The sequence below is a fragment of the Mobula hypostoma genome, chromosome 1, assembly GCF_963921235.1.
Source record: "Mobula hypostoma chromosome 1, sMobHyp1.1, whole genome shotgun sequence".
NCBI lineage: Eukaryota > Metazoa > Chordata > Chondrichthyes > Myliobatiformes > Myliobatidae > Mobula > Mobula hypostoma.
In genome coordinates, this window is record NC_086097.1 from 111,468,591 (window position 1) to 111,496,058 (window position 27,468).

General features: G+C 42.7%; 1 protein-coding gene and 1 pseudogene across 3 annotated transcripts in view; both read right to left on the reverse strand.

Moving 5' to 3' along the window:
• mlh1 (mutL homolog 1, colon cancer, nonpolyposis type 2 (E. coli)) overlaps positions 1-27,468 on the reverse strand; it is a 112,827-nt gene that overhangs the window by 83,672 nt on the left and 1,687 nt on the right. For all 3 annotated transcript variants that reach the window (XR_010018787.1, XM_063054877.1, XM_063054883.1), the window contains exons 2-3: positions 22,405-22,495; positions 18,251-18,349 (exon numbers count right to left, since the gene is read on the reverse strand). Coding sequence is in view for 2 of the 3 variants with exons in the window: in XM_063054877.1 (XP_062910947.1) it covers positions 18,251-18,349; positions 22,405-22,495 (190 nt within the window). In the remaining variant the exon portion in view is untranslated. The remainder of the gene's footprint in view (positions 1-18,250; positions 18,350-22,404; positions 22,496-27,468) is intronic.
• On the reverse strand, positions 4,218-22,442 carry LOC134349934 (AP-1 complex subunit beta-1-like; annotated as a pseudogene).

Genomic DNA, 27,468 nt, shown 5'->3' on the forward strand with positions numbered 1-27,468 from the left:
CGATTTCCCCAGTGATATCTAAAGACTGATTTTGAAATGCACAAGCAGAAATGGAGTGGGGATTTGGGGGAAAATCAGCACAGAGGCTTCTGGTGATAAAACCCTTAACTATATTGTGACTGGTAGTATTGAAAAATAGAGAGGAAATTTCCACAGCAATATCTGTAACAAACCTTGGCCACAAAAACCACTGAGAGGCACACCATTGAACACTATTAACCCAACATTATGCCACACAGCACATGAACAGGCCCTTTGGCTCACAATGTTATACCAAACTAATTAAATGCTTAGCTAAACTGAACCCTTCTGCCTCCACCATGTCCACATTCCTCCATTCACGTACATCCACATGCTTGTACAAAGATCACTTAAACACCTCCATTGTATTTCTTCCACTACCACCCCGGTATCACATTTCAGGCACCCACGACTCAGTGAAAAATAAAAACGCAGTCCTGCACCTCTCCTTGGAACTTATTCCTTCTCACCTTTCATGCCCTTTAGTATTAGGCTTTCCAAACCTGGGAAAATATACTCGCCATCTATTCCTCTCATAATCTTATCAGATCTGCTCTCAAAATGGTGCCAGAGAGTGAAGATCTTTTTTGTGTCGCTTCCAAGGAAATCATGAAGCACAGTGGTTCTGGTTAATTGGGCCAATGGTCAATCACTTACTTGGGTCAACTTGTAAAGAACAAAAACTAATTGACAAAATAATTGGGAGTCCCTTCATTTACTTGGGGCACTATGCCACTTAATTGGGACAGGAATGCATTGCCAAACCGCTCCTAACTAGTGTCAGTCACTGGATTTATGAGGCAGTGAAGACACTACACCCTACTTAGAGCGAACAGCTTTTAAACAGTGTCAGTTCCTTGTGATTGAGTTCAAAAGTTATTTTTGTCACTGATAGTTGGCAAGAAATAAGCAATTCAGAACTGTATTGCTCACTGTAGTTTCAAGCATTCAGGCTTTACGTCAACAAGTTAGGAACTATGATGAATTTGAAGGTAGTCATTTTGAATATTATAATAAAAATGAAGATTTGGAGGATACAATTGTTGAAAGCATTGCATGAAAGCAGTCCATTAACTGCACTGAATGTCTGCGCTGATATTGTTTATTTAAACAATCAAAAGAAAATGGTAGCATACACTGGATGAATTCTTCTGATAACTATTAGGAACCAATACACATTTTTATAGTACTATAGTAGTATTGATAGGATTCTAATTTGTTCTGTATGTCATTTAAATATATAATGTTTTAAATCAGTTTGTGTTATTTTATACCTTTCTAATTATGTTCATGAAACTTCAGTTAATTGGTGTAAACATAAATTCGCTGGACCAAATCACTACACCACAGACAAGTCTTTATTTTAACCTTTCACCTGTCTATTTGTTCGAACTCAGCCGGCGAGAACCTTGAGCCGAACATCAAAAAGATACAGAAATTCTCTCAACACACGTAAAAGTTGCAGGTGAATGCAGCAGGCCAGGCAGCATCTCTAGGAAGAGGTACAGTCAACGTTTCGGGCCGAGACCTTTCGTCAGGACCAACTGAAAGAAGAGCTAGTAAGAGATTTGAGAGGGGGAGGAGGAGATCTGAAATGACAGGAGAACACAGGAGGGGGAGGGATGGAGCCAAGAGCTGGACAGTTGATTGGCAAAAGGGATATGAGAGGATCATGGGACAGGAGGCCTAGGGAGAAAGAAAAGGGGGAAGCCACATATTTAAATTCCACGTCCCATTCCCATTCTGATATGTCCATCCATGGCCTCCTCTACTGTAAAGATGAAGCCACACTCAGGTTGGAGGAACAACACCTTATATTCCGTCTGGGTAGCCTCCAACCTGATGGCATGAACATTGACTTCTCTAACTTCTGTTAATGCCCCACCTCCCCCTCGTACCCCATCCGTTATTTATTTATATACACATATTCTTTTTCTCTCTCTCCTTTTTCTCCCTCTGTCCCCCTCACTATACCCCTTGCCCATCCTCTGGGCTTCCCCCACTTCCCCCTTTTCTTTCTCCCTGGGCCTCCTGTCCCATGATCCTCTCATATCCCTTTTGCCAATCAACTGTCCAGCTCTTGGCTCCATCCCTTCCCCTCCTGTCTATCATTTTGGATCTCCCCCTCCCCCTCCCACTTTAAAATCTCTTACTAGCTCTTCTTTCAGTTAGTCCTGACAAAGGGTCTCGGCCCAAAACGTTGACTGTACCTCTCCCTAGAGATGCTGCCTGGCCTGCTGCGTTCACCAGCAACTTTTATGTGTGTTGATTGAAATTCCAGCATCTGTAGATTTCCTTCTGTTTGCAGAAATTCTCTCTCTCTTTCTGGTGGCTCAACCAGCTTCTGACTTGACAGGCAGAAAACACTACAATTTATAAGATTAACAGACAAAAAACACTCAGTTACCATGATATTCCCGCCAAGTCAGTTAGAGCAAACTTAATTAATTAGATGAGAGTACACTAAATCACGGGTTTTAATTACAGACAAATTCTTGCCTTATCAGTAAAACTTGAATAGACAAAGGTGGGAACATAGATCAATATGTGAACCCATAAGAGATGATGTATGCAGCATGTGTGAATACAGCTCACAGATCGTTCTCCAAGGGACAGCTGTGAGTTAATACAGGTGTCCCCCACTTTCCAAACATTCACTTTACAAAACCTCGCTGTTATGAAAAAAGGCAACGCATGAAAATAGCAGCGTGCGCCCCAAGCAGCCAAGATCCTCTCCTGGAACTGCATTCTAGCCGGCATTGCTTAAACATGCGCCTGTGTGCAGCCGTAAGCAAGATGAGTTCTAAGGTATCGGAAAAGCCTAAAAGAGCTCATAAGGGTGTTACACTTAGCGTAAAACTAGACATAATTAAGCATTTCAATTGTGGTGAACGAAGTAAGGACTAATGAGTTTGGCTTGTGGAAGTTGACAAACATGATGTTGAAGAGGTTTTGGCATCCCATGACCAAGAACTGATAGATGAAGAGCTGATGCAATTGGAAGAGGAGAGGATAACAAGCCAAACCAAATGCAGTAGCAGACAGACTGAAAGTGAAGTCGTCCAGGAACTGAAAGTGAAGCAACTGCATGAGATTTTCGCTGCAATGATTGCAGAAAAGTACGACTTTAATTTTGAAAGGGTACATAGGTTTAGGGCATATTTGCAGGATGGTTTGAGTGCTTGCAAAGAACTGTATGATAGAAAAATGCGCAGGGCTAAGCAGTCAAGCATACTGTCGTTTTTCAAGCCTTCCACATCAGCCACAGCAGACGACGAACCTCAACCTTCGACATCCAGGCAGGTAGACATAGAAGATGACCTGCTTGCCCTGATGGAAACAGACAACGATGAGATGACACCCCAGTGTCCCACCACCCCAACCCCCGGGCCACGGACCGATACATTGCCGCTGAGAATGCAGTGGTAGCTGGAACGCACCCGACGCATCTTTAGGAAAAAAGCTGAAATAAACAAGCTAATTAATTAGGTGTCGCCCAGCACGTAAATAATTAGCTTGCTTATTTCGACGTTTTTCTTAAAGATGTGCTGGGTGCGTCCCGGCCACCGCTGCACCCCTGCATGCTTCGCGGATCGGTATCGGTCGGCGGCCTGGAGGTTGGGGACCACTGCACCACCCTAACCCCCGACGACTCAGCCTAACACACCATCATCAGCGTGCTTGACGCTGTCTTCCCGATTCCGGTAACTGATACTATACTGTACATACATTATTTCTACTTTATATAGGCTGTGTATTTTTATGTGTTATTTAGTATGATTTGGCAGCTTTGTAGCTTAAAGGTCACTGCAAAGAATGTTTTTGCCGAGAGCGCTTGTGTGAGATTTTCGCTACGAAGAACAGTGCGGCAATGACTGTAGAAAAGTAGTTCTACTTTATATAGGCTGTGTATTTATCATATCATTCCTGCTATTACTATATGTTACTGTTATTTTAGGTTTTGTGTTATTTGGCATGATTTGGTAGGTTATTTTTTTAGGTCTGCGAACGCTCACAAATTTTTCCCATATAAATAAATGGTAATTGCTTCTTCACTTTACGATATTCCGCTTACGAACTGTTTCATAGGAAGGCTCTACCTTTGGATGGCGGGGGAAACTTGTATAAACAAACTGAACAGACAGACATACTTTATTGATCCCGAGGGAAACTGACTTTCATTACAGCTGCACCAACCAAAAATAGAGCATAAATATAGCAATACAAAAACCACAAACAATCAAACAACAATATGCAAACTATGCCAAATGAAAATAAGTCCAGAACCAGCCTATTGGCTCAGGGTGTCTGATCCCCCCACGGGAGGAGCTGCAAAGTTCGATGGCCACAGGCAGGAACAACCTCCCATGACGCCCAGTGTTGTATTTCGGTGGAATATGGCTGGAGTCCAACAGCAAAAAGTTCAATATCCAGGCTACAAACATGTTCCTCCATCGTAATATGCCCAGGATTGCACCATCCGTTGTTAACCAGAACAGCAAGCCCCCAACTCTTTTCCACTTACCGCTCTCAGTGCACTTCCGGTCAGCCCGAACGGTCTGAAAGCCCTCCATGGAAAAGTTTTGGTCCAGTATGTCCTCGTGCAGCCATATTTCAGTAAAACACATAACACTACTCTCCCGAAACGTTCTCTGACTCCTGACTAGCGCCTTCAACTCATCCATTTTATTACCCACCAAACTCCTCCTCTCCATAAGTCTCTGTTGTCTCGACCAGGTCCTCTTTCCTCGGCCTTTGTGATCCCCCTCTGCATCCTCTATGTGTTTTCCTCCAGATTTCAGCAGGGGTGTCCGCTACTCTGTTCGCTAAACCGGCCGGCATAAGTGCAATCAGCTGGTCCCTGGAATAAACAATAGGACCATACTGTTGCCCCGCTAATGAGATGCGTCCAAATGTAACTATTTCCAGCACTAAAAGCCCAAATAAAGCTCTCTCCACCAGCACGTTAGAGAAGGTGCAGCTTCAACATGTTACCGTGAAAAAAAATACAACAAATAACGTAAATTAAAAAAGTAAGAAAACTAGTTGGAACGGCTGTAACAGGCTGCATGCACGACCAGCGCATGCGTACTGAAGGCAGTTTTTCTTCAGTCAAAGACAGCCTCTGCAACTTTTCACAGAACACAGCATACACAAGCTGGCACTTAATATTAACCCACTATTTACCAGACTCAGAGAATCATTTCTTATTTCCCCAACGCCCTTAAGCTTCTTCATTCCCTCCTTTTTATCATTACATGATAACCTTTCATAACAGATTGTCGCTTCTACAACAGGACACAAAACATGGCCAAAAGCACCGTCGGATACAGATAATAATCAAAGTTAATACAATCAGACTTCCAAAATGCATAAATACCACTATCAACCAACACATTTTCCTTTCGTCCAAGAGAGTCCTCCTACTCATTTCCTTCAATAACACATTTGCAGTCTGTTCAATATATCCTCTGAGATTGCCCCTTCACAAATGCACTGGGTGGCTTATGATACACAGGGGCCAGTGTTCCAATATGGCAGATTAATTCATAAAGGAGGTTGGCTCAATAAGATCAGTTTCTTCTGAAATTAGAGGTTTTCCTGCCAATACAACCTCTTTTGCTGCCACTGGATCTGTAGAACGTAGATGTCAGTATATATAGCCACGGTCTTTCAAGTCAGGGTTGTCAGAATCCTGTGTCACTAAACTTAGCACTTGCTGCACCAGTTCTTGCGTCTCAGTCGTTTTGTTTTAAAAGAACAGCTTCACAATAGCAATCAAAAGTTGTTGTTGAACCCGTGTGCTCTCATCTTGGAATCCTTCCAGGAAGCTTGCTAATAGCTCATCAGCATTGTCAATTCTTTCTGCATACTCTCCAACTATCCATATCATCGCTGCTCCTGCTTCTGGCTCATCTAATGAGTCCAGATTTTCACAAAGTGTTGCAGTAACCCTTTAATACTTGTTTGGGTATTTATGGAAAATGTCCTTTATTACTACAATAGCTTCTTGGATGACGTAGCTTACTTTTGTCTGAATGAGGTCAAGCAGCGCACTCAAGCAGCATTCTGCTGATTGCTCAACTTTAATTGCACATCATCCAATTGCACACACAGCCTTTTGTACAAAGTCAACATCTACTTCAGTGGCATACTCCTTCAATTCTGCCAAGATCTGTGCAATGTTGTCTTGAGAAGCCAATCGAATCATAATATCCAGTTTTACATATATTGCATCATTGTATTTTACAAAGAAAACCTTCATTTCGTGCTTAGGAATCTCAGAACTTTTTTTGTATAATGAGGTTGATATTCCGGAGGGCAACATATTGGAGTTCTGGTTCTGTAGACAACAGCGTTACCAGTGGGGGAGCCAGCTCCTTCAACAAAGTGCCATAGTAAGCCAAGTCCTATGAAAACATTTCTATGAGTTGCATCAGAACCTTTACCGCTGATAAGACAACAGCTGAGTTGGCGTGAGATAAACGTGGTATCACAAGCTCACAGATCCCTTGAGCTTCTTGGTCATCCTTTATATAATTGGCCAAACAATTCAAGGATAAATATCTGGCCCCATTCAGTACATTTGTTTAAGGCAGTTAAAAGCTTGTTAATTGCCTGAAAATTCAGGTGTAACAAGTTGCTGTTTGGATGCAATTCTGCAATCTCCAACAGAGCAGCCACATTATCTGCAATGACCATTGAATTAGAGTCGGATATCAAATTCTTTAGATATTTTCGCAGGGGCTCAAACAAATACTCAGTAATTTTATCCACAAGAATACAGTCTATTGTTCTCACGGTCAGCACTCTGATAAGTGGATTGGGATCTTCACAGTCCTTAACAAAAGTGTTGACAGCCACAATTGCCATATCTGGTTGGCTCTTTACATAGTTCATTAGATAGAGGTACACCAGCTTCTTCAACTCCAAATTGTCTGTCTGCATATGGTTTACAATATCAGGAAAGTGGGCACTGACATCTTTGCCACCAGTCATTGATGTAATCTCTTTCTTCACTGCCTCTTTCTTTTTCTCCTGCTTGTCACTGTTGAGTCCTGCTTTAAGTTTGAAGATGGCTCCTTTCTTCATTGTTGAGAAATATTTAGAATCAGTCATGGTGAGTGTGGTCCTCTCCACTGAGGTCTGAGTTTCCCTTGACCAGGACAAAATCTCCAGGCTCAATCGTGGGGTAGTCACCTCTAGGCTGGGCCTCGTCTTCCCGATAGGCCTACTGCACCTGTGAACGCAAGCTTTGGAGAGTTTTGGTTAATTTGCATAAATATTTTCCTATCTCCTCCCCTAAGGTATACAGATCTAATTCTGCAGGTAGGCTCTCAGGGAGGAGTGGTGAACAAGGTCAGGGTCCCCATGGGGTTCTCAAAGGCTTCTCGTAGATAATTTCTGCAGGTGATAACCCCATCTTACTTGATGGCGTGATTCTCATATGGAATAGGGCTAAGGGTAAAACCTTCAACCAGGTCAATCCAGATTCTTGTGTAAATTTGGCCAACTTATCTTTCAAAGTACCATTGGCTTGTTCCACTATGCCGGCTGCTTTTGGATGATGGGTGCAGTGGAACTGCTGTTTTATAGCAAGTTCTTTACAGACTTCCTCATTTATTTTGGCAACAAAGTGTGGTCCATTGTCCGAGCTTATCATTTCTGGAAGTCCATAGCGAGGAATTATTTCTTTTAGCAATATTTTCACAACAATCATAGTGGTATTATTAGTTGTAGGAACAGCTTTAATCCATCTGCTAAATACATCTACTATCACTAAGCAATACTTACAACAATGTACTCTAGGTAGTTCTATAAAATCAAATTGCAAACAAGAAAAAGGCCCACCAAGCAAGGGGGTAGTTGCAGATTATAAATTAAACATGCTGTGGCTTGCTTTTCAGCTGCTTTCTGGAAATCAGGGTGATTGTAATAATGTATTAACCATCCACTCCTTGACCAAGTGTGTACAATTATTTACATAATCTATCAAAATAGGTAAAAACAGAGAGAACACAGGGAGGGAGGAGAAGATAGCAACGCAATGCAGCGCACGTGGCCGTTCCGAATGATATCGTATCTGTGAAGTAGGATGCCGTGCACAATCCTGATTTGATAGAGACAGACGTGAAGAAGCACGGAGGAACATCTGGAGAAACTTCTGAAATGCCTGCTTCGCTGCCTTGCTACTGTGCGATCGAGAATCTCCGGAGGGGAAGGCCCCAAATCCTCGGCTTTGCCTATTGCCTGTTGCTGGGGCCGGGGTCGAAGCACTCGGCAGAGATGGTGCTCGGTGTCGGAGGCTCGGAGTTTTCGGATGGACTCGGAGTCGGACTGGGGTCGGATGCTTCCGGGATGCTGCATCGGCAAGTTTGCGTTGCTGGAGGTTTACCGTCTGTGTGAGATAATGGGACTTCCGAGAGACTTTGAGACTTTTACCGTGCCCATGGTCTGTTCTTATCAAATTACGGTATTGTTTTGCACTGTTGTAACTATATGTTATAATTATGTGGTTTTTGTCAGTTTTTCAGTCTTGGTTTGACATGTGTTTCTGTGATATCATTCTGGAAAAACATTGTATCATTTCTTAATGCATGCATTACTAAATGACAATAAAAGAGGACTGTGTGTCCTCATAATCTAATCTAATCTAATCTGTCCCGCAGGGGTCACCCATAAATTGGTTCAAGGTGGCAACCTATTTGGGACCATAGTTTGCACTCTCCTTCAGGGGCGTTCCCCTTTGAACGTATGTATTTCTCCCATGTCTGGCATACCCGTCCTTAGATTTTGTCTAATAGGAGCTTGCTGGGTTCCCAAGGAACTAAAAGTGTGGGATTCAAGGCTGTCTGTTTAGTTGCTTCATCAACTCTATCATTGCCCTTAGATATCTCGTCAGATTCCCCAGTATGGGTTGCACATTTAATAACAGCCAAAACTCGAGGTAGCTGTAGAGTAGTAAGTTGCTTACAAAGGTAGCATTACTAATGGCAGGGGAGGGGGGCAGAGGAAGTCAGGAATCCCCAAAGTTCCGTAGTGAGTGCATAACGGGAGTCTGTGTAAAAGTTCGCACTTCAGTCTGTTTGAGATGTCTTTTCCACAGGCTTTTTCATTTTAAAATTCAACATGTTAATCAAAGAGGATTCCAGTTTATGCTTGTACTCCTCCACTGAAGCCCTCATTCAGGTCCTCTTTATTTTGTTACAAATAGTTGTGGACTCCCTCTTCAAAGTCATCTTCATTTATGACGTTGCATTTTTTTTTAGGTCTTCTACAAAGAATTGGTCTTGTGGTGGATTCTTCAAAATCAGAACTGAGTAAGCTGTTAGACTGCACTTTGGTCTGTTGCTAGCATACAGGCATGAGTCAGAGCAAGCTGCTCAGCTTTCTGGGCGGAGAAAGCTGCTTCAAAGGAGACTTGCTCAATTACTTCACTGTTGTCACTTATGGCATAGCCAGAACATCATTTTCCTGTTGGATCCACAAAAGAGCTTCCATCCTCAAAACATTGCCTCGGGCTTGAGGGGGTATTGCAGAATGGATGGGAGAGTCTGTCCTTTTCTCACGGTGATCCAGACAGGAGGGGCAGTTGGTGCGGCCTACTTCATGGCCTGAAATTGCCCAGAGATGGGGTACAACGTCTTGGGTTCGGTCAATATTAAAAGAGTGTGATACCAGATGTCCCATCTTCACCTCCGACTCCTTCTAGTATCGTAGTCGGCCCGCGGCCAAATCTTGCCATTCTCCCTCAGTGCTAGAGGCTTCTTTTGTCAGGGTGTAGGCAAGGAACCCTAGGCTCTTTGGCTTGAACACAGGGCGAACCCTAACGGTGGTATGGGACACCACCAGTCCTGTCTATCACCGAAGGAAACACGGAACTTCAGCCAGTAACGCACTACCCTCTCTTCCTTTAACTTCTCCAGTCACCGTGACTGGGGACTTCAGTCCCTTGAAGTGTGCATAATATTGGCTCTCCTCAATTGAGCACCCTGTAGGTTCATAGCAGAGAGTCACATGGGGATTGACGTCTGGCAGTGGGGGTTCAAACCAAGTGGAGTCCAGATTAAATGTCTACCATTGGGGGGTTGGTAACTGAACTGTCGGCTGTTCACTAATCCCAGGATGATACCCCTGTCTGTGCTTAGAATCTCGACTTCCAATGGACAGAACAAGTCTCACTCTGCTAGATTACACCCCACACTGGGACATCTGGGCTGTAAACCTCACACTGGGTCCCCCTGGAATTCCACGTGCGTTCTGTGCTTCGGTTCCCATTTCTGATCCCCAGATATAGCCCGCTCGCATCCTTCTTCCTGCTGAACATATTCACCTTTAATATTAGTTCCCTTCTGGGTTGATCGGGATTCAAAAGCCAGGTCCCAGTAATATGTCAAAGCTCGTCGTGTTTGATTTCGATCAGAGTCAGACCAATCCATATTATTTGTTTTAATCATGTTGGCTAACTTAATTGGTATGCCTTGGAGCAATAAGGCATTAAACTGGGTGTGGGGGAGGCTAATTCCCATTAATTAAAGGCTTAGTCTACTGCAAAAGTGCCATAGCAGGCCACAAGTCTCTCCCGATAGTCTGGTCCCGATTTCTCAGGCTTAGGTTTGCATTCAAGTACTTAGTGATATTTACAGGTTGTTGGAGAGTCCTCTCCAAGGCTTGAATGATCTGGTCTGTCTGTTCATTCTCATTATGGATTCCCGCCTGTAACTCCTGATAGGTTTGGTATCTTAATTCTGCAGACTGAATAAATCTTGTGGGGTTGCATTATACGTTTGTATAGTACTGCAGACATACTGAGCAAACTGTACTGGTTTTTCTTTTCTATCTGGGGCCTGATTCATGATCATTATGATTTCTTGAGGCTTCCAAGATGCATGGTTTTATTAGATTCTCCCCCCCCCCAACCACTCGGAATAATCCTCGGTATTCCCTTCCTAGATCTCAGGGTATAGAGAGCCTCCCCTTCCCTGCCACCGCTGCTTTACCTGAGCAGCCACCATATTTGAATACTGGGAGGATTGGGGTTTGGGAGCACTGGGTGCACTTGGCCCCTGGTAAGGTGGGGGATACGGTGACTGCCCAATCCTCATCGCAGTCACTGTCCTCAAACAGGGTCAGTATGCCAGATATAGGTTTGGGATCCCGTATTGGCCCTGGATTTCATGAGCAGCACTACCGATTTAAAACCTTCCTGTCTGTCCATATGTGCCTTTGCCTGTTTTCTTTGTTCTTCATTCTCTTTCTTCTCCCTTCTACCCATTCGCACTCTGCCTTCAACGTCTCCCAACTCTTGGGAGTGCCATCACCTGTACATACCTCTACCCCTTCTATCACAGGCGTTTTTCCTCCAAATGGCCAGTAAAGTATTATTCCATTTGGTATCAGCTTTATCTTTCCACTCTTTGATCAATAATTTCCACTTTTTACCGCAATTCTTTTTCCGAATTAAATTTATTGCTTGTTCACAAGAGGTTATATCTCAAGCTTTCCCTTGTGGCCACACACCATTTCCCAGTTTTTTTTAACCTCCCGCCGCTGCACTGAACCTCTGGAGGCGTCTGTCACCTGTGCTGGTTGTTTGCTTATACAGCTTAATTGACCAGGTCAGAGACCTGTTGTCCAATTATACAAATAGACTGGACGCTTTCCTTGCCCATTGCCCAATTAATTAAGTTGACTCAATTATACAGCTTAATCGACCAGGCCAAAGACCTGTTGCCCAATTAGTTTAATTGACCAAGCCAAAGTCCTGTTGTCCAATTTTTCAGCACCCGCAGACTTTAATACTCACAAAACAACTGCTTACCTTATTCTCCCCGTCTGGGTGGTTCGTTGGATCCCGTCAAGGTACCAGTTTCGATGGGTGAGGGGCAGAACACCTGACCGGACACAAGGAGTGGCCAGAGGTAAATCACCTCCGGGCGCCCTACCACTCGGTTGTGTTCGATTCAAACTCTCGGTCGCTTATTCAGCCCAGAGAAACGTTCCCTACGTTGGGATCCGAGTCACGGCACTAAATGTAAACATAAGTTCGCCGGACCAGATAACGACACCACACACAAGTCTTTATTTTAACCTTTCACCTGTTTATTTGTTCGAACTCAGCCGGTGAGAACCTCGAAGCTGAACATCAAAAAGAGACAGAAATTCTCTCTTTCTGGCGGCTCAACCAGCTTCTGACTTGACAGGCAGAAAATGCTACAATTTATAGGACTAACAGACAAAGAACACTCAGTTACCATGATATTCCTGCCAAGTCAGTTGGAGCAAATTTAATTAATTAGATAAGACAGTACACTGAATCATGGGTTTTAATTACAGACAAATTCTTGCCTTAACAGTAAAACTTGAATAGACAAAGGCGGGAACATAGATCAATATGTGAATCCATAAGACAAGATGTACGCAGCATGTGTGAATACAGCCCACAGATCATTCTCAAAGGGACAGCTGTGAGCTGTTAATATAAACAAACTGAAAGCAGATTTTTTCCAGTCAAGGACAGTCTCTGCAACTTTTCACAGAGCAGAGCATACACAAGCTGGCACTTAATATTAACCCGCCATTTACCAGAATCAGAGAATCATTTCTTACTTCCCCAACTTCATCATTGGGACAGCCGCTTCATTGGGACAGCTGACGCCGCCGTGACTGTCTGAAGCCCAACTGCAAAAGGAAGGTTGGGCATGGGGCTAACAACCCCATCCCGTAAAAACCCAGTGCTGCAGAAACACCAACAGAAGTGCCAAAGACCTGGGAGAGGAAGAATACATCAAGATGGATTACATCTGGGAATGACTTGAAAGACTGGCCTAGGACAGCGGACCCTAGCAAGACACTGTCGGTGGCTTATGCCCCAGTAGGGGTGATGGTTTAAGTAATTGGGCTAAAATGCACTGGTCTCGATGTGTCCCAATTAATCAGAATCCACTGTATTCCTGTTTAGAACTACTACAGCTAAAGTCTGCAACCACAGACATTGCAACATTGTTTCAAGTCATTTACATTATGGATATTCAGAACTGAGACTGGGACTGCAGACCACCCTGGGAGCGAGTGCAGCAGCTGGAGTCTTAGAGAATTACTCCATTGCATCAGGAAGTCTGGCTGCTGGGGAGGACTGCAGGTAAAACTGAAGTGAAGAACCCCAAGGTTCACCCCTCCCCACTTACCATCCTGCGAGCAAATGTACAGTCTCCGGAAAATAAAACTCAACACCTCAGAGCAAGCTTGCAGCAGCAGGGTCATCAGGAACTGCAGTGTACACTGCTTCACAGACACATGGTTCACCCCGAGCACTCTGGACACAGCACTGCAGCCCAAGGATGTTGCCTTCTACTGCATGAACTCGACAGCAGTGTCAGTGTTTGCTTCATGAATAAGGCGTGGTGAAAATATGGTTGTTTCGTCTCAATCTCGCTCACCCAACCTGTAACATCTAAAAGTCAAGTGTCATGCATTCTATCTGCCGATGGAGTTCTGTCATCACCCTGGTTGCAATGTACATTCCACCACCGGCAAATATCGAGCTGGCACTGACGGACGAGAACTGAATGCAAAAACCTGGATGTGGTTTAACCGTAACCAGTGTTTTATAAAGCTGCAACATGATTTTGTAACTCCCGACCCCGTGCTTCGACTAAAGGTAAGCATGTCATATACCTTTACCATCCCATCAACGTGTGCAGCCAATTACAGGGAGTTGTGGACATGGATCCCCAAGATCCCTCGGTAGATCACTGTAGAGTCTTGCCATTAACCATGTACCATCTCTTAATGTTTGATATCCCAATTTGTAACACTCCATAGTTAGAGATAAAATTCCATCTGCCATTTCATCACCCATACCTGTAACTAATCTATACCCCACTATATTCTTTGGCAATCTTCCATGCTATCCTCAACTCACCAATCTTTGTATTGTCTGTGAAGTTACTAACCCAGCCACCCATATTTTAAGTCACGTCATTTATATAGAGCACAGGACAGCAATCCCAGTCCCAAGGTCACCCCGGACCTTCAGCCAGAATAAGACCCATCAATCACTATCCTGTCTTCTATGGTCAAGCCAAATCTGAACCCAAATAGCCAGTTACCATAGATCCCATGCTTTTCAATTTTCTGGATGAGCCTACCACAAGAGATCTCATCAAACACCTGGTTAAAATCCATGTAGACTGCATCCACAAATCTGCCTTCAACCATTTTTGTAACCTCCTTGAAAATCTCAATTTTTTAAGACATGGACTGACCTACACAAGGCTATGCTGACTGTCCTTAATTAGATTACGTTAATGTTAAGAAATTCTATCCATACGAATCCTTTCCAAAAGCTCTCTTACCACTGAATTGAGACTCAGCCCATAGTTTTCAGGATTGTCCCCATTTCTTTTCCCAAGTAACGAAACAACATTAACTACTCTCCAGTAACCCCCCCCCCCACACCACGCTGGACCTTAACCGTGACTTGAAAAGATATGAAGATCATGATGGGCTTCCGCTATCTCAATACAGAGCATATCCCATAAAGCCCTGGGGAGCTTAGCTACCTTAATGTTCTTTAAGAGACTCAACGCTTCATCTCAAAATGCCCTAGTATATTAGCATTCTCTAGTGACCTCACTATCCTCCACATACTTTTCCCTGATAAATACTGAAGTACTTATTTAGGACCTCACCCATATCCTTTGCCTTCAAGCACACTCCCTCCTTTATCCTTGAGTGGTCCTCCTGCCTCCCTAGTTGTCCTCACGCTCTTGATGCATGCATAGAATCCTCCCTGCCAAGAACTCTTCATGGCCCATCCTAGTTCTACTTTTACAAAAGCTTTCTTTTTCTTCTTGACTAAATTCACCAGATCCCTCAACACCCAAGGTTCCCTGACCTCACTTTCCTTCTTGCTAGAACATACTTATCCTATACTCTGTGCAGTTGATCAATAAACACCCTCATGTGCAGACTTTTTCAAAAGCAGCTATTCCAAGTTAACTTCCCATAGCTCCTGCATAATACTCATATTTTGCCTTGCTTCAATTTACTACTCTCCTGAAAGATCCATTCTGATCCTTATTCAAACTTAAGGAGTTCCTTACTCAAATTTAAATTAAAACTTAAGGAGATGTGATCTCTGCTTAACTCTGCTCACACTGAATGGTCAGTCAATGTGGCCAGGCTCACTTCCCAACACCAAGTTCAGTATGGTCACTCCTCTTGGTGGACTATCTATATACTGATTTAATAAAACCTTCCTAGACACTGAACAAATTCTGCCCAGTCTATGTACTGGTTTTGACATGAGCTTTCTCTTCATTTTCTGACCTGGTGCTCTGGTTCCATCCTTCTGCCAAACCAGCTTAAACTCTCCCAAGTAGCACTAGCTAACCTCCTTACCAGGATTATTAGCTGTCTTCCAGTTATGATGCAACCTGTCCCCCTTGTACAGATCACTCCTGCCTCAGAAAAGAATTGCCAAAATATCAAGCAGTTATCCTGCCTATTTCAGCTCTGCCCTGACTGTAGCCATCTCCAGCTACAGGTCAAGAACTTTTTCACTGCCACTGCGTTCTTCTGCTCCTTTTCTTCCACCCACTACCCTCTGTTAATTCCAGGTCTCTTGGGCTTCACTCTACCCCTCATCCCTTCCTTCATTTCTCTGAGCACCATCTTCCTCACTTTCCTTGATCCTTCCTCTTTCATGATCCCTCCAACATTCTACTCTCTCCTGACTCCAGCCATGTCTTCACCATCCCCTTCAACCTTCGAGGAAGAATGTTTCGTACTGTTATGAGCCTCATCTTTGTCCCAGTGCCCACACCTCAATGAGTTCCATGCCCACCATGATGCCATCCATCTTCCATCACCTCTGTCACTAAGCCAAGCATTGACAAGCATTGCCCACCCACTACCACCATTGACATCGCCTTCCCCCCATATTTCCTCTATTTCTCACAAATCTGCTCTTACCCCTGCTCCTGCTGTCACAACAGGAATGGGGCTCCCCTTGTCCATTCCTACCAATCCACGAGCCTCCACACCCAGCACATCATTTTCTTTAAATTCCATCATCTCCAACAAGATCCTACTACTAAGCACATCTCCCCCCACCCAACCCATCCTATTTTCCAGAGGGCTTGTTCTCCATGTGATTCACTCGTCCACTTGTTCCTCCCCTCTGATCTCTACTGTTATGATGAAGCCAAACTCAGGTTGGAGGAATAACAGCTCATTCTGTCTGGATAGCCTCAAATTTGATGGCATATACATTGATTTCTACCCCTCCCTCTTTTTCTCTTCTTCCATTCCCTTTCTGGTTACTCTCTTACCTCTTCTCCTCACCTGCCTATCATCTCCCTTTGGTGCCCTTCTTCCTTACCTTTCTTCCATGGTCCATAATCCTCTCCAAAGCCTCTACTATAACCTCTGCCATTTCTTTCAGTACCCTGGGATGCATTCCATCAGGACCGGGGACGTGCCTACCGTTAGGCCCACAAGTTTGTTCAGCACTACCTCTTTAGAGATAGCTATTGTATCGAGGTCCCCACCTCCCATCGCATCCATATCTCTCTTTTGCGTGTTAGATGTGTCCTCCACCAAGAAGACCGACACAAAATAGTCATTCAAAGCCTCATGACCCAATATCAATTTCCAGTTTTCATCCTCCAAGGGACCTATGTACATTTTGGACAACCTTTTCCACTTTATATAGTTATAAAAACTTTTACTATCTGTTTTTATATTTTGTGCTAGTTTATTTTCATAATCTATCTTCCTTTTCTTTATTGCTCGCTTAATGGTTCTTCGCTGCTTTTTCAAGTTTTCTGAATCACCCGGTTTCCTTTTACTCTTGGCGACTTTGTACACATGAGCTTTTAGTTTGATGCCTTCCCTTATTTCCTTAGCTATCCATGCCTGGCTTTCTCACCCTTACTGCCCTTGCTTTTAACTGGAATATACCTTTGTTGAGAACCATGAAAAATCTCTTTGAAAGTCTTCACTGTTGCTCAACTGTCCCACCATATGGACTGCATTCCCAGTCTACTCTATCCAACTCCTCCCTCATCTTGTTGTAGTCTCCATTGTTTAGGCATAATACACTGGTTTTAGATTTCAGGCAGCTAGCAAAATTTGCATAAGACACAAGACATAGGAGTAGAATTAGGTCATTCATCCCATCGAGTCTGCTCCACCAATATGGCTGATTCTTCTCAAGCCCATTTTCCTGCCCTCTCCCAATAATCTTTGGCACCCTTACTTAACAAGAATTTATCAACCTCCACTTTTAAAACTACTAAAATGAATTAAGCTCCACAGTTGTTTGTGGCAATGGATTCTGCAGATTTACCACTCTACTGGCTAAAGAAATTCCTCATCTGTTTTAAATGGACATCATTGCATTTTGATGCTCTCCAGCACACCCTCCCACCCCAAGTCCTAGTCTCCTCCACTGTTGGAAACCTCCTCTCCACTCCACTGAGGCCTTTCAATATTCCATAATTTTCAATGAAATCCCCCATTATTCTTCTAAACACCAGACCCATCAAATGCTCCTTCCACTTCAGCCCTTTCTTTCCTGGATCATTCTCATCAACCTCCTTTGGACACTGTCCTATACCAACACATCCTTTCTCAGGTAAAGGGCCCAAAACTGCTCACAATACTCCAAATTCAGCCTGACCAACGCTCTACAAAGCCTCAGCACTACATTATTACTTTTACATTATAGCCTTCTTGAAATGAATGTTAACATTGCATTTGCCTTCTTTCCTACCAACTCAACCTGCAAGTTAACCTGTAGGGGACTCTGCTTGAGGATTCCCAAGTCCCTTTACATCTTCGATTTCTGAGTTTGCTCCCGGCACATGAACAGGCAGGAATGGAGGGATAAATCCATCTGCCTGAACATAGTTTTATTTTAACTTGGTATTATAATCAATGCACACACATTAGCTGAAGGGCCAGTTCCCACGCTGTACTGTTCTAACTCCTTCATATAGAAAGATGAAATTCGCAAAATATATTTTCACAACAGTATAAAAGGCAAAACAAATTTTTAAACGAGTTTTTATTCCTTCTAAATTTGTTCACTTCTTCTTCGGATCATTCTTCTTCAGATATGTCCATGCAGGCTGGACAACTGAAGAGAATCTCCTACCCTTATGGATTTTACCCCATTGCATATTTTAATTGTAATAAAATAATTAATTTTCACACATACCTCTCCTCTAAATCCATACGTAGAGATGCTGGCAAGATCTTCAAATTTCTGTAACTTGCTTGTAGTAAATCTTTCACAAAGTATTTCCAAATCTTCCTTCTGATTATACAAAAAGTTAACACATTATTGAAAAACATTGTGGTGGTGGGGAGGGAGAGGGGGAAGAAAGTGAAATAAAACATGGCAACTTCTGAAAATCTATTTTGTATGCTGTCCCAGATAAAACTGAAGCTTTTGATTCAAACAGGTAATTCCACAAGATAGAGGGCAAATTTTGCAAAGATGATAATCAGTTGGTAAAAAAAATAAAGCAATGGTAGATGGAATTTAGCTCTGAAGGGTAAGACAATGAATCTTGGGAGGACTAAAAAGAGTAGGTCATGAATGGGAGGGGAACATGAAGAACATATGTATTCAAGTGTACAACCCTAAAGATACGCAAATGTGACAGCATATGAAATAACTGCCTTAATTTCAAGTGCATAAAGTACAGAGCAGTGAGGTCATTGTACAGGTCATAAAGCATTGTACAAGAGGACTTAATTTTAACTTTACTGGAGAAAAGTACATGGTAGATTTATCAGAGGTAAAATCTATCAGAGGTAGATTTTAAAATAAAGAGTAGAATGTATTACCAAGGATGGTGATACATGTAGATGCATAAGTGACATTTAAGATACTCTCAGAAGGCATGTGGATGAAAAATAAAAGCAGGGCTATATGGGAGGGGAAGGTTAGATTGATCTTGGAGTAGGTTAAAAGGTTGGCACATCAGAGGCTGAAGAGTCTGTACTGTGCAGCACAGTATGTTACAGGTTAAGACAGTCTCACAGAAAACAAGATCACCCAGTGAAATACACATGACTACGGAGGACTTGCAAATTACATACAGACTGCTAAGAACTAAGCCAGGTTGCTGGAACTGTGAAGCAGAATGCTTTAATTTAACCATTTTTAATTGTATTCTCACAAATATAATACCACTAGATATTTTAAGTACATACAAGACAATAATATTATGGGATTATCATATTACAGATATTGAAAAAAACGTGGTTGAGGGAAACAAATAATTCCAAGGTGATAGATGGAGAAGAAGGTGGAGTTGCATTATTTAATAGGAAGAACATCAGCAGTACTTGAGATATAAAACAAGAACATATATCTAATCTACGTGATTAGAACTTAAAAATAAAAACAGGTATCACTTTGATTAGGGTGGCGGGGTGGAAATACTGTATGTTTCTACCAAAGCAGGTGCAAGGTGCTCCTCCCCTCTCCTTGCAAGTCACCCTTGGGCAAGGTGTGGCCCACCCCCCCGCACCCGATCAGGGTCACATGAAGCCATGAGAGTAGGTGATGGATGGTTGCACAAGCAGCTGGTGCATATCACAAGTCTGGTTGTGCAACCATTGATGCCAGGCAGACAACCTATGAAGAGTTTTGACCATGGCTGTCGTCACCTGTCTTGTATCTTGCCCAGAAGGTGGCAATGGCAAACCACTTTTGAAAATTTTGCCAAGAACAATCATGGTCAAGACCATCACAACCCACGTCATACAACACGGCATGTAATGATAACGATGAATCACTTTGATAGGATTATAATATAGCTTCACCCCTGAAGGAAATAGAGGAGCAAATTTGTAGGGGAAATCAGATAGGCGTGGAAATAATAGGATTGTAATAATATACTATTTAAAAATTCCATAACAATGACTAGAGCTCAGTGCTCAGGAATTACATGGGAGAGAATTTGTTTTTTTTTTGAGTCCAGTAAAGGTTTCTTAAGCAAATGCAATTTGCCCTACAAAGAAAGGGGCTGCACTCAACCTCCTCTAAGGAAAAGAGCAGGAAAGTGACTGGTGTGTCAGTAGGATGCTCTTTGAAATCACTGACCACAATTCTACTAGTTTTAAGATAAATGACAGAATTGATCCACAAGTCTGAAATTTGGGCAAGGCCAAATTTGACAGCATTACACAGGAACTTACAAACGTTGATTGGGAATGTTGCTAGGATTGGAGGACTTGATTAATGATGAAGGATGAGATAGGGTGAGACCACTTTCCCCCCACCCATCGTGAAGGTGGTATGGATAGAGGTCCACACGTTATAATTGCCTGTCTTTTGGCTTGTACACGGGAATGAATGCATCGAAGATAGATCAGTTGGATGTGGATAAATATCCCAGTTGCTATGGGGCTGCAGGCATCTTCTGCTAGGTTGGAATGGTTCATTTTCAACATGTATCCTTTCCACACATAGAGCTGCCATAATTGGGAGTGCTGAGCTGATTCACTCAACGTCAGTGAGACCAGCTAGCAGCCACTCCTCATGAACCTGCTCCCTCTCTCCTGTCAGGGCAAATTTTGTCCATTTCCAACTTACAAGCAGTTCAGTTTACTAATAGTTCACTGAATAGGACCCTGTCATAACATGGGGACTGTTTTATACAAAATCATGAGGGACATAGGCAAGTTAAATAGCCATAATTATTTTCCAAGGGTAGGACAGTCTAAAAATAACAGTACATAGGCTTAATGTGAGAGGGGAAAGATTTAATGGAAATCTGAGAGACAACTTCCCATCCCCACAGAGATACTACACTACACTAGATCTTAGCCAAAAGGCTGAGAAGCGATAGTAGTGGCTGCTAGGTACAACATACACAATACATTTTTACAGGTATACAAGGAAGATTTGAGGGATACGAGCCAAGCATAGGTAAATTGTATTAGAATAGGTAAGCATCTTGGTTGTCATGGAAAAGTTGGACTGATGGGACTGATCCCATGCTATATAACAATGAATCAAAGAATCATTAATTTTCTGCAAAAGACCTTCAGATTATTTCCTAATGTAACTTCCAGTTAATTTGTCTTTCTCTCCCTTTACACTTCTAAAAATGATACACATATTACCTTCATATTCTATTCTGTGACAAACTACACTTTGAGAGCTTTTAACAGCATTCAAGGGTTTGTATTTCAAATAGACTCAATATTGAGAGGTCAATAGTGTGGTGCAATGGATTCACCAACTGTTGTTACGGAAATCAATTACCAGAAAGTCTATATGTAATGACTCTTACAATGTGATAGACTTGACCTGAAGGCAACCAAAGCACACATCATGCATCACGTGAAATTCCAAAGGCCTTTGAGTGTCCAAAGACTCATATTCACAGGTTCATACTGCTGCTTGAATTTGATGGGGTGCAACATTTAGTAATGACCAGGAACCTAAGTGATTATTAGTGCATTAGCAGATTGACACGCAAGTTTTTCAACTTCTGCACCTGGTCTATGGTTAAAAAAAATTCATCTGCATTCTGCAATTTGCCACATCAGTTTGAAATGCATACTTTTTTTTTGCAGGCCACCAGAAAGCATTTTACATCTTCCAAAAGTATTCTTCAGTGTCATAGTGGAAACGTAGCAATCATTTTTGATATAGCAAAGCCCCACAAACAACAATTACAAGATGGTCTAATTCAGTAATACATGCAGTTAAATATTGGGGTACAACACAGGAGAAGTTAAACCTACTTTTTTTTTTAACATAGGTTATTTTGTATCTAGCCAAATCAGATGGGAAATCAAATTTAATCCCTTCCATCAGCATAACATCCCTCTGTACCACAGTGAAGTGTCATTCTAGATGTCTGTGCTCAATGCTCAGGACTGGGATTTGAATGCACAACAGAAACAACAGTGTTGCTAAGCTATATCTGATTAGCTGTATTTCAGGACTATGTCTTTGGAGAATCTCAAAGGCACTGACCAGCTGTAAACCAACTTCTATTACTTGAACCTCACCGTCATACAAGGTAACTTGCAACACTTCAATCAATGACTCAGGTTCTGGTGTGGTTTTCAAAATAGGCAGGTACAACATGTGAAAGTGGATAAATCCCCAGGCCTTGATCAAGTACATTCTGGGAGTTCAATGAAGAAAAACTGCTGGAAGCCTGGCAGAAATGGTTGTATTATCATTAACCATGAGTGAGATACAGAAAGATTAGTAGGTAGCTAATGGGCTGCAATGAAATGATAACTTATCCACTTTTTGTGTTTGTTTTCCATGACACTGAAGGTATGCAAACAGAACCCAGATAATTTATTGTATTTTGTAAAACAATGAATTCTTACCCTGATACCAGTCCCATTATCCTGAATCTGAATCATCTTCAATCCACCATCCTTTAAAACAACTTGAATATTTGTAGATTTGGCATCCAAACTGTTAACAAAAAACATTATCCTATTATCACAGCAAACCAAAGACCGGTTCAAGCAAAGTCTTCTAGATTATCAGAAACTGTCCAGCATATTAATTTGGATCATTGCATTTCGAGGTGTAAACCATCACACATATAGAACAATTTTTTAAAAATGTGTATTTGAGGGACTTGTGGACCTGGAAAAAGATTAAATTTGTCAATCGGCAAGAGTCCATGAAAAGGTAGTAGTGATAGATCAGTTCTGAAAGGCTGCAGAGTATGTAGTTAACAAAGTGTCCGCTTTTCGAACATTCGCTTTACGAAACCTCACTGTTACGAAAGACCTACATTAGTACCTGTTTTCGTTTTCAGAAGGTGTTTTCACTGTTACGAAAGAAAAGCAGCGCACAATAAAAGGCAGCACGCGCCCCGAGCAGCTGTTCTCCCCCCAGATTTGGAACGGCATTGCTTAAACACGTGCCTGTGAGCAGCCGTTTGCAAGATGAGTTCTATGATATTGGAAAAGCCTAAAAGAGCTCGTAAGGGTATTGCACTTAGCCTAAAACCAGACATAATTAAGCGTTTCGATTGTGGTGAACGAAGTAAGGACTAAGTGAGTTTGGCTTGTGGAAGCTGACGAAGATGATGTTGAAGAGGTTTTGGCATCTCATGACCAAGAACTGATAGATGAAGAGCTGATGCAATTGGAAGAAAAAAGGATAACAATTGAAACCAAATGAGTAATGATAAAGTACGACTTTAATTTTGAAAGGGTCCGTCGGTTTAGGGGATATTTGCAAGATGGTTTGAGTGCTTACAACGATCTGTATGATAGAAAAATGCGCGAGGCTCAGCAGTCAAGGAAGCCTTCCACATCAGCCACAGCAGACGACGAACCTCGACTTTCGAAATCGAGGCAGGCAGTCATAGGAGAAGATGAGCTGCCTGCTCTAATGGAAACAGATGACAAGATGGCACCCCAGTGTCCCACCACCCCAACACCCAGGCCGCAGACAGATACTGTACCGATTCACAGAGAATGCAGTAGCCAGGAGGCACACAGCACATCTTTAAGAAAAAGCCGAAATAAACATGCTAAGTAATTAGGTGCCACCCCACACGTAAATGTCGGCCCAGATCAAAGGCAATGCAATCGGCACCGATCTGCGCCAACAAATACGTGCCGGGCAGCACCTAATTAATTAGCATGTTTACTTCGGCTTTTTTCTTAAAGATGTGCTGTGTGCCTCCCGGCTACCGCTGGACCCCTGCATGCTTCGCGGCAATGTACTGGTCGGCGGCCCGGAGGGTGGGGGCCACTGCACCACCCAACCTGCGACAACTCAGTCTAACACACCATCAGTGTGCTCTGCGCTCTTCCCAATTCCAGTAAGTGATACTACACTGTACATACATTATTTCTACTTTTTATCGGCTGTGTATTTTTATGTGTTATTTGGTATGATTTGGCAGTTTCATAGCTTAAAGGTTACTGGAGAGAGTGTTTCTGCCAACAGCACTTGCGTGAGATTTTCTGCCGACGGCGCTTGTGCGAGATTTTCGCTACGGAGAACAGTTCAGTAATGACTGTGGAAAAGTATTCTACCTTATATAGGCTGTGTATTTATCATATCATTCCTGCTTTTACTATGTGTTACTGTTATTTTAGGTTTTATGTGTTATTTGGCATGATTTGGTAGGTTATTTTTGGGTCTGCGAATGCTCACAAAATTTTCCCATATAAATAAATGATAATTGCTTCTTCGCTTTACGACAGGGGTCCCCAACCTTTCTCGCGCTGCGGACCGGCCGACCGGGGGGGGGGGGGGGTAGTGTTGCCAACGGACAAGAGTAGTGTTTGCCCCGAGAAAGACTACAATGAACATGAAGCATTGCGCGGGCACCAGTGCGCATGCGTGTACCTGCCGATATTATTCTCTGCAAACCGTTTTTGGCGATTCTGTTCGGGGGTAGGGGGGTGTTAATCACGACCGGAATATTGGTAATAAGTGGCTAATACACTCAATTTCGTTTCTAAAAGGGTTTATCTAACGAATTTAATATTAATCACACAGGGCTTATTTTCCTCGCATGAATATAGTGATAAGTCGATCATCAGGGGAGGACGGGGAGCTTGAAGTATGTGTTGAAAGAACTTCCAGTAGAAGTGGTAGAGACAGGTTCGATATTATCATTTAAAGAAAAATTGGATAGCTATATGGACTGGAAAGGAATGGAGGGTTATGGGCTGAGTGCAGGTCGGTGGGACAAGGTGAGAGTAGCTTTCGGCACGGATTAGAAGGGCCGAGATCGCCTATTTCCGTGCTGTAATTGTTATATGGTTATATAAGTCACTTATAATAGCATCATAACATTTTAAGTAACGTTTGGATATTAAACATACAGCGCATATTTTGCTTGTATGAACATATAAAATCATTGCAACGAACCAATATCACTGAATCAGCGGGAGCCCTGGGCTGAATTCTTGTTTCCCTGCAACAAGACGGTCCCATCGAGGGGTGATGGGAGACAGCGATACTCGAAGGGGGTTCCTTATGTCCAGTCTATTCCACAATTTAGTTTTCGTTGCATTCCTTGCAGAGATATGTTGGAAATGGAAGCAACGTTTTCAGTGCTTTCGAGGCTATCTCAGGATATTTAGCCTTGACTTTGATCCAGAATGCCGGCAGAGATGTTATGTCAAATATACTTTTCAGCCCGCCGTCATTTGCAAGCTCAAGGAGTTGATCTCCTTCCCGCGCTGACATGGATGACGCGCGGGTAATGACCTCGCGTGCGTAATGGCTCAACAGTGGGCGTGACAGGGAATGAGGAAAGGTGCAGCTGACTCATATCGCCAAATCATATCGTTTCGCCGCGGCCCAGTACCGGTCTGCAGCCCGGTGGTTGGGGACCGCTGCTTTACGACATTTCGGCTTACGAACCGTTTCATAGGAATGCTCTACCTTCGGATGGTGGGGGAAACCTGTATTTGACTTGTGCACACCAGCACCAATAAATGAGCTCCCCTAATGTTACTACATTGAAATAAATAGAAGTTTGTTCCTGCAAACAAAATCAGTTTCCTTTCGCCACTTTTATTGTTACTTCTCATCAGTCTTGTGATTTTGATGCCACCCATTACAATCCTTCCATAATGATTTTTCTGCGTATTTTACGGGCATAAAGCCGTAACACATTGGAGCATAATTATGCCACTCGGCCCACTGACTCTGCTCCACCATTCCATCATGACTGATTTAATATCCCTCTCAACCTCATTCTCCTGTCTTCTCCCCATTACCTTTGATGCCCTGACTAGTCAAGAACCTAATCAACCTCCGCTTTAAATATACCCAATGACTTGACCTCGACAGCCATCTGCGGCAATAGATACCAAATTCACTACCCTTTGTCTAAATAAATTTTTCCTCATCTCTATTCTAAATGGATGGCCCTTTATTCTGAGGTTGTTCCCTCTGAACCTACACTCCCCCACTCTTAGAAACATCCTCTCCACATCCACTCTACCTGGGTCTTTCAATATTCAAAAGGTTTCAGTGAGATCCCACTCATTCTTCTAAACTCTAACAAGTACAGGCCAAGAGCTATCAAATGCATTTCTTACATTAACCCTTTCATTCCCAGTCATTCTTATGTCCCTCCTCCAGACCCTCTCCAAAGCCAGTACATCTTTTTCTAGTTCAGGGACCCGAGTGTGGTCTGACCAATGCTCTACAAAGTCTTACAACTTACGGACAAAAATCAATTTGTATCAAAATGGGCACATTACCAATGAATGGCTTTTAATAGGAAATTGCATAAAGTCAGAGCACAGATACAGGTCCTTTGACCTAGTCCATGCCGAACGCGTTGTCCACCCTGCTAGGCCTAATTTCCTCCATATCCTTCCAAGCCCCAACCCTCCATGTACCTATGCAAGTGCTTCTTAAATGATACCATTGTACTGCCTCAATCACTCCCTCTGGCAGCTCATTCCACTTTCTACTTGAAAAAGTTGCCCTTCACATCCCTTTCAATGCCCCCCCATACTCACCCTAAACCTATGCCCCTTAGTGTTCCCTTGGAAAAAGATTGCAACTATCCACCTTATCTAGGCCCATAATTTTAAACATTTCTATAAAGTGGCTCCACATTCTTCTACATTCCAAGGAATAAGGATTTCTACCTACAACTCAGACCCTGTAATCCAGGCAATACCATGAATTTTCTCTGCACTTTTCCAGTTTAACCACGCCTTTCCTATAAGAGTGACCAAAGTTGTACAAAGTACGACTGCAACCTCACCAATGCCTGTATAACTGCAACATAATGTCCAACTATGATAACCAATGTCTTAACTAATGAAGGCCAGCATACCAAATACTCTTCCTCACTACCTTTTACATGTGATGCTGCTTTCAATGAACTGTGCTCTTGTACTCTGAGATCCCTCTGTTCCATTACATTCCCTAGTGCCCTACTATACAGTCTGATGCTAATTTGACTATTACCTCACATTTCACTGTATTAAAACCCATCTGCTGCTTCTTGAACCACTCCCCTATCAGACCACAATCCCCTGCAATCTCTGATAAACTTCCTCACTATCACTATACTTCCTAATTTTATATCATCAGCAAACTTATCAACCTGTTTTCAATCATATGCAAATAATTTATATAAATAACAACGGTTGCAAAACCGACCTCTGCAGCACGTTGCAGGCTTCCATTCAGAAACAACCTTTAACTTTCACTTTCTTTAACCTTCTCCTTTCTACCTCCCAGCCCATTTGAACCCATCTGAGTAGGTCTCCCTTGAATCAATGTGACCTAACTTTCCAAACCACCCTACTATGCAAGACCTTGTCAAAGGCCCTGCTAAAGTCTATATAGACAACATACACTGCCCTACTCTCATTTACCTTTTTAGTTACCTCTTCAAAACAACTTCAAAAGATTCTCCAAACAAAACCCTCTCACGCACA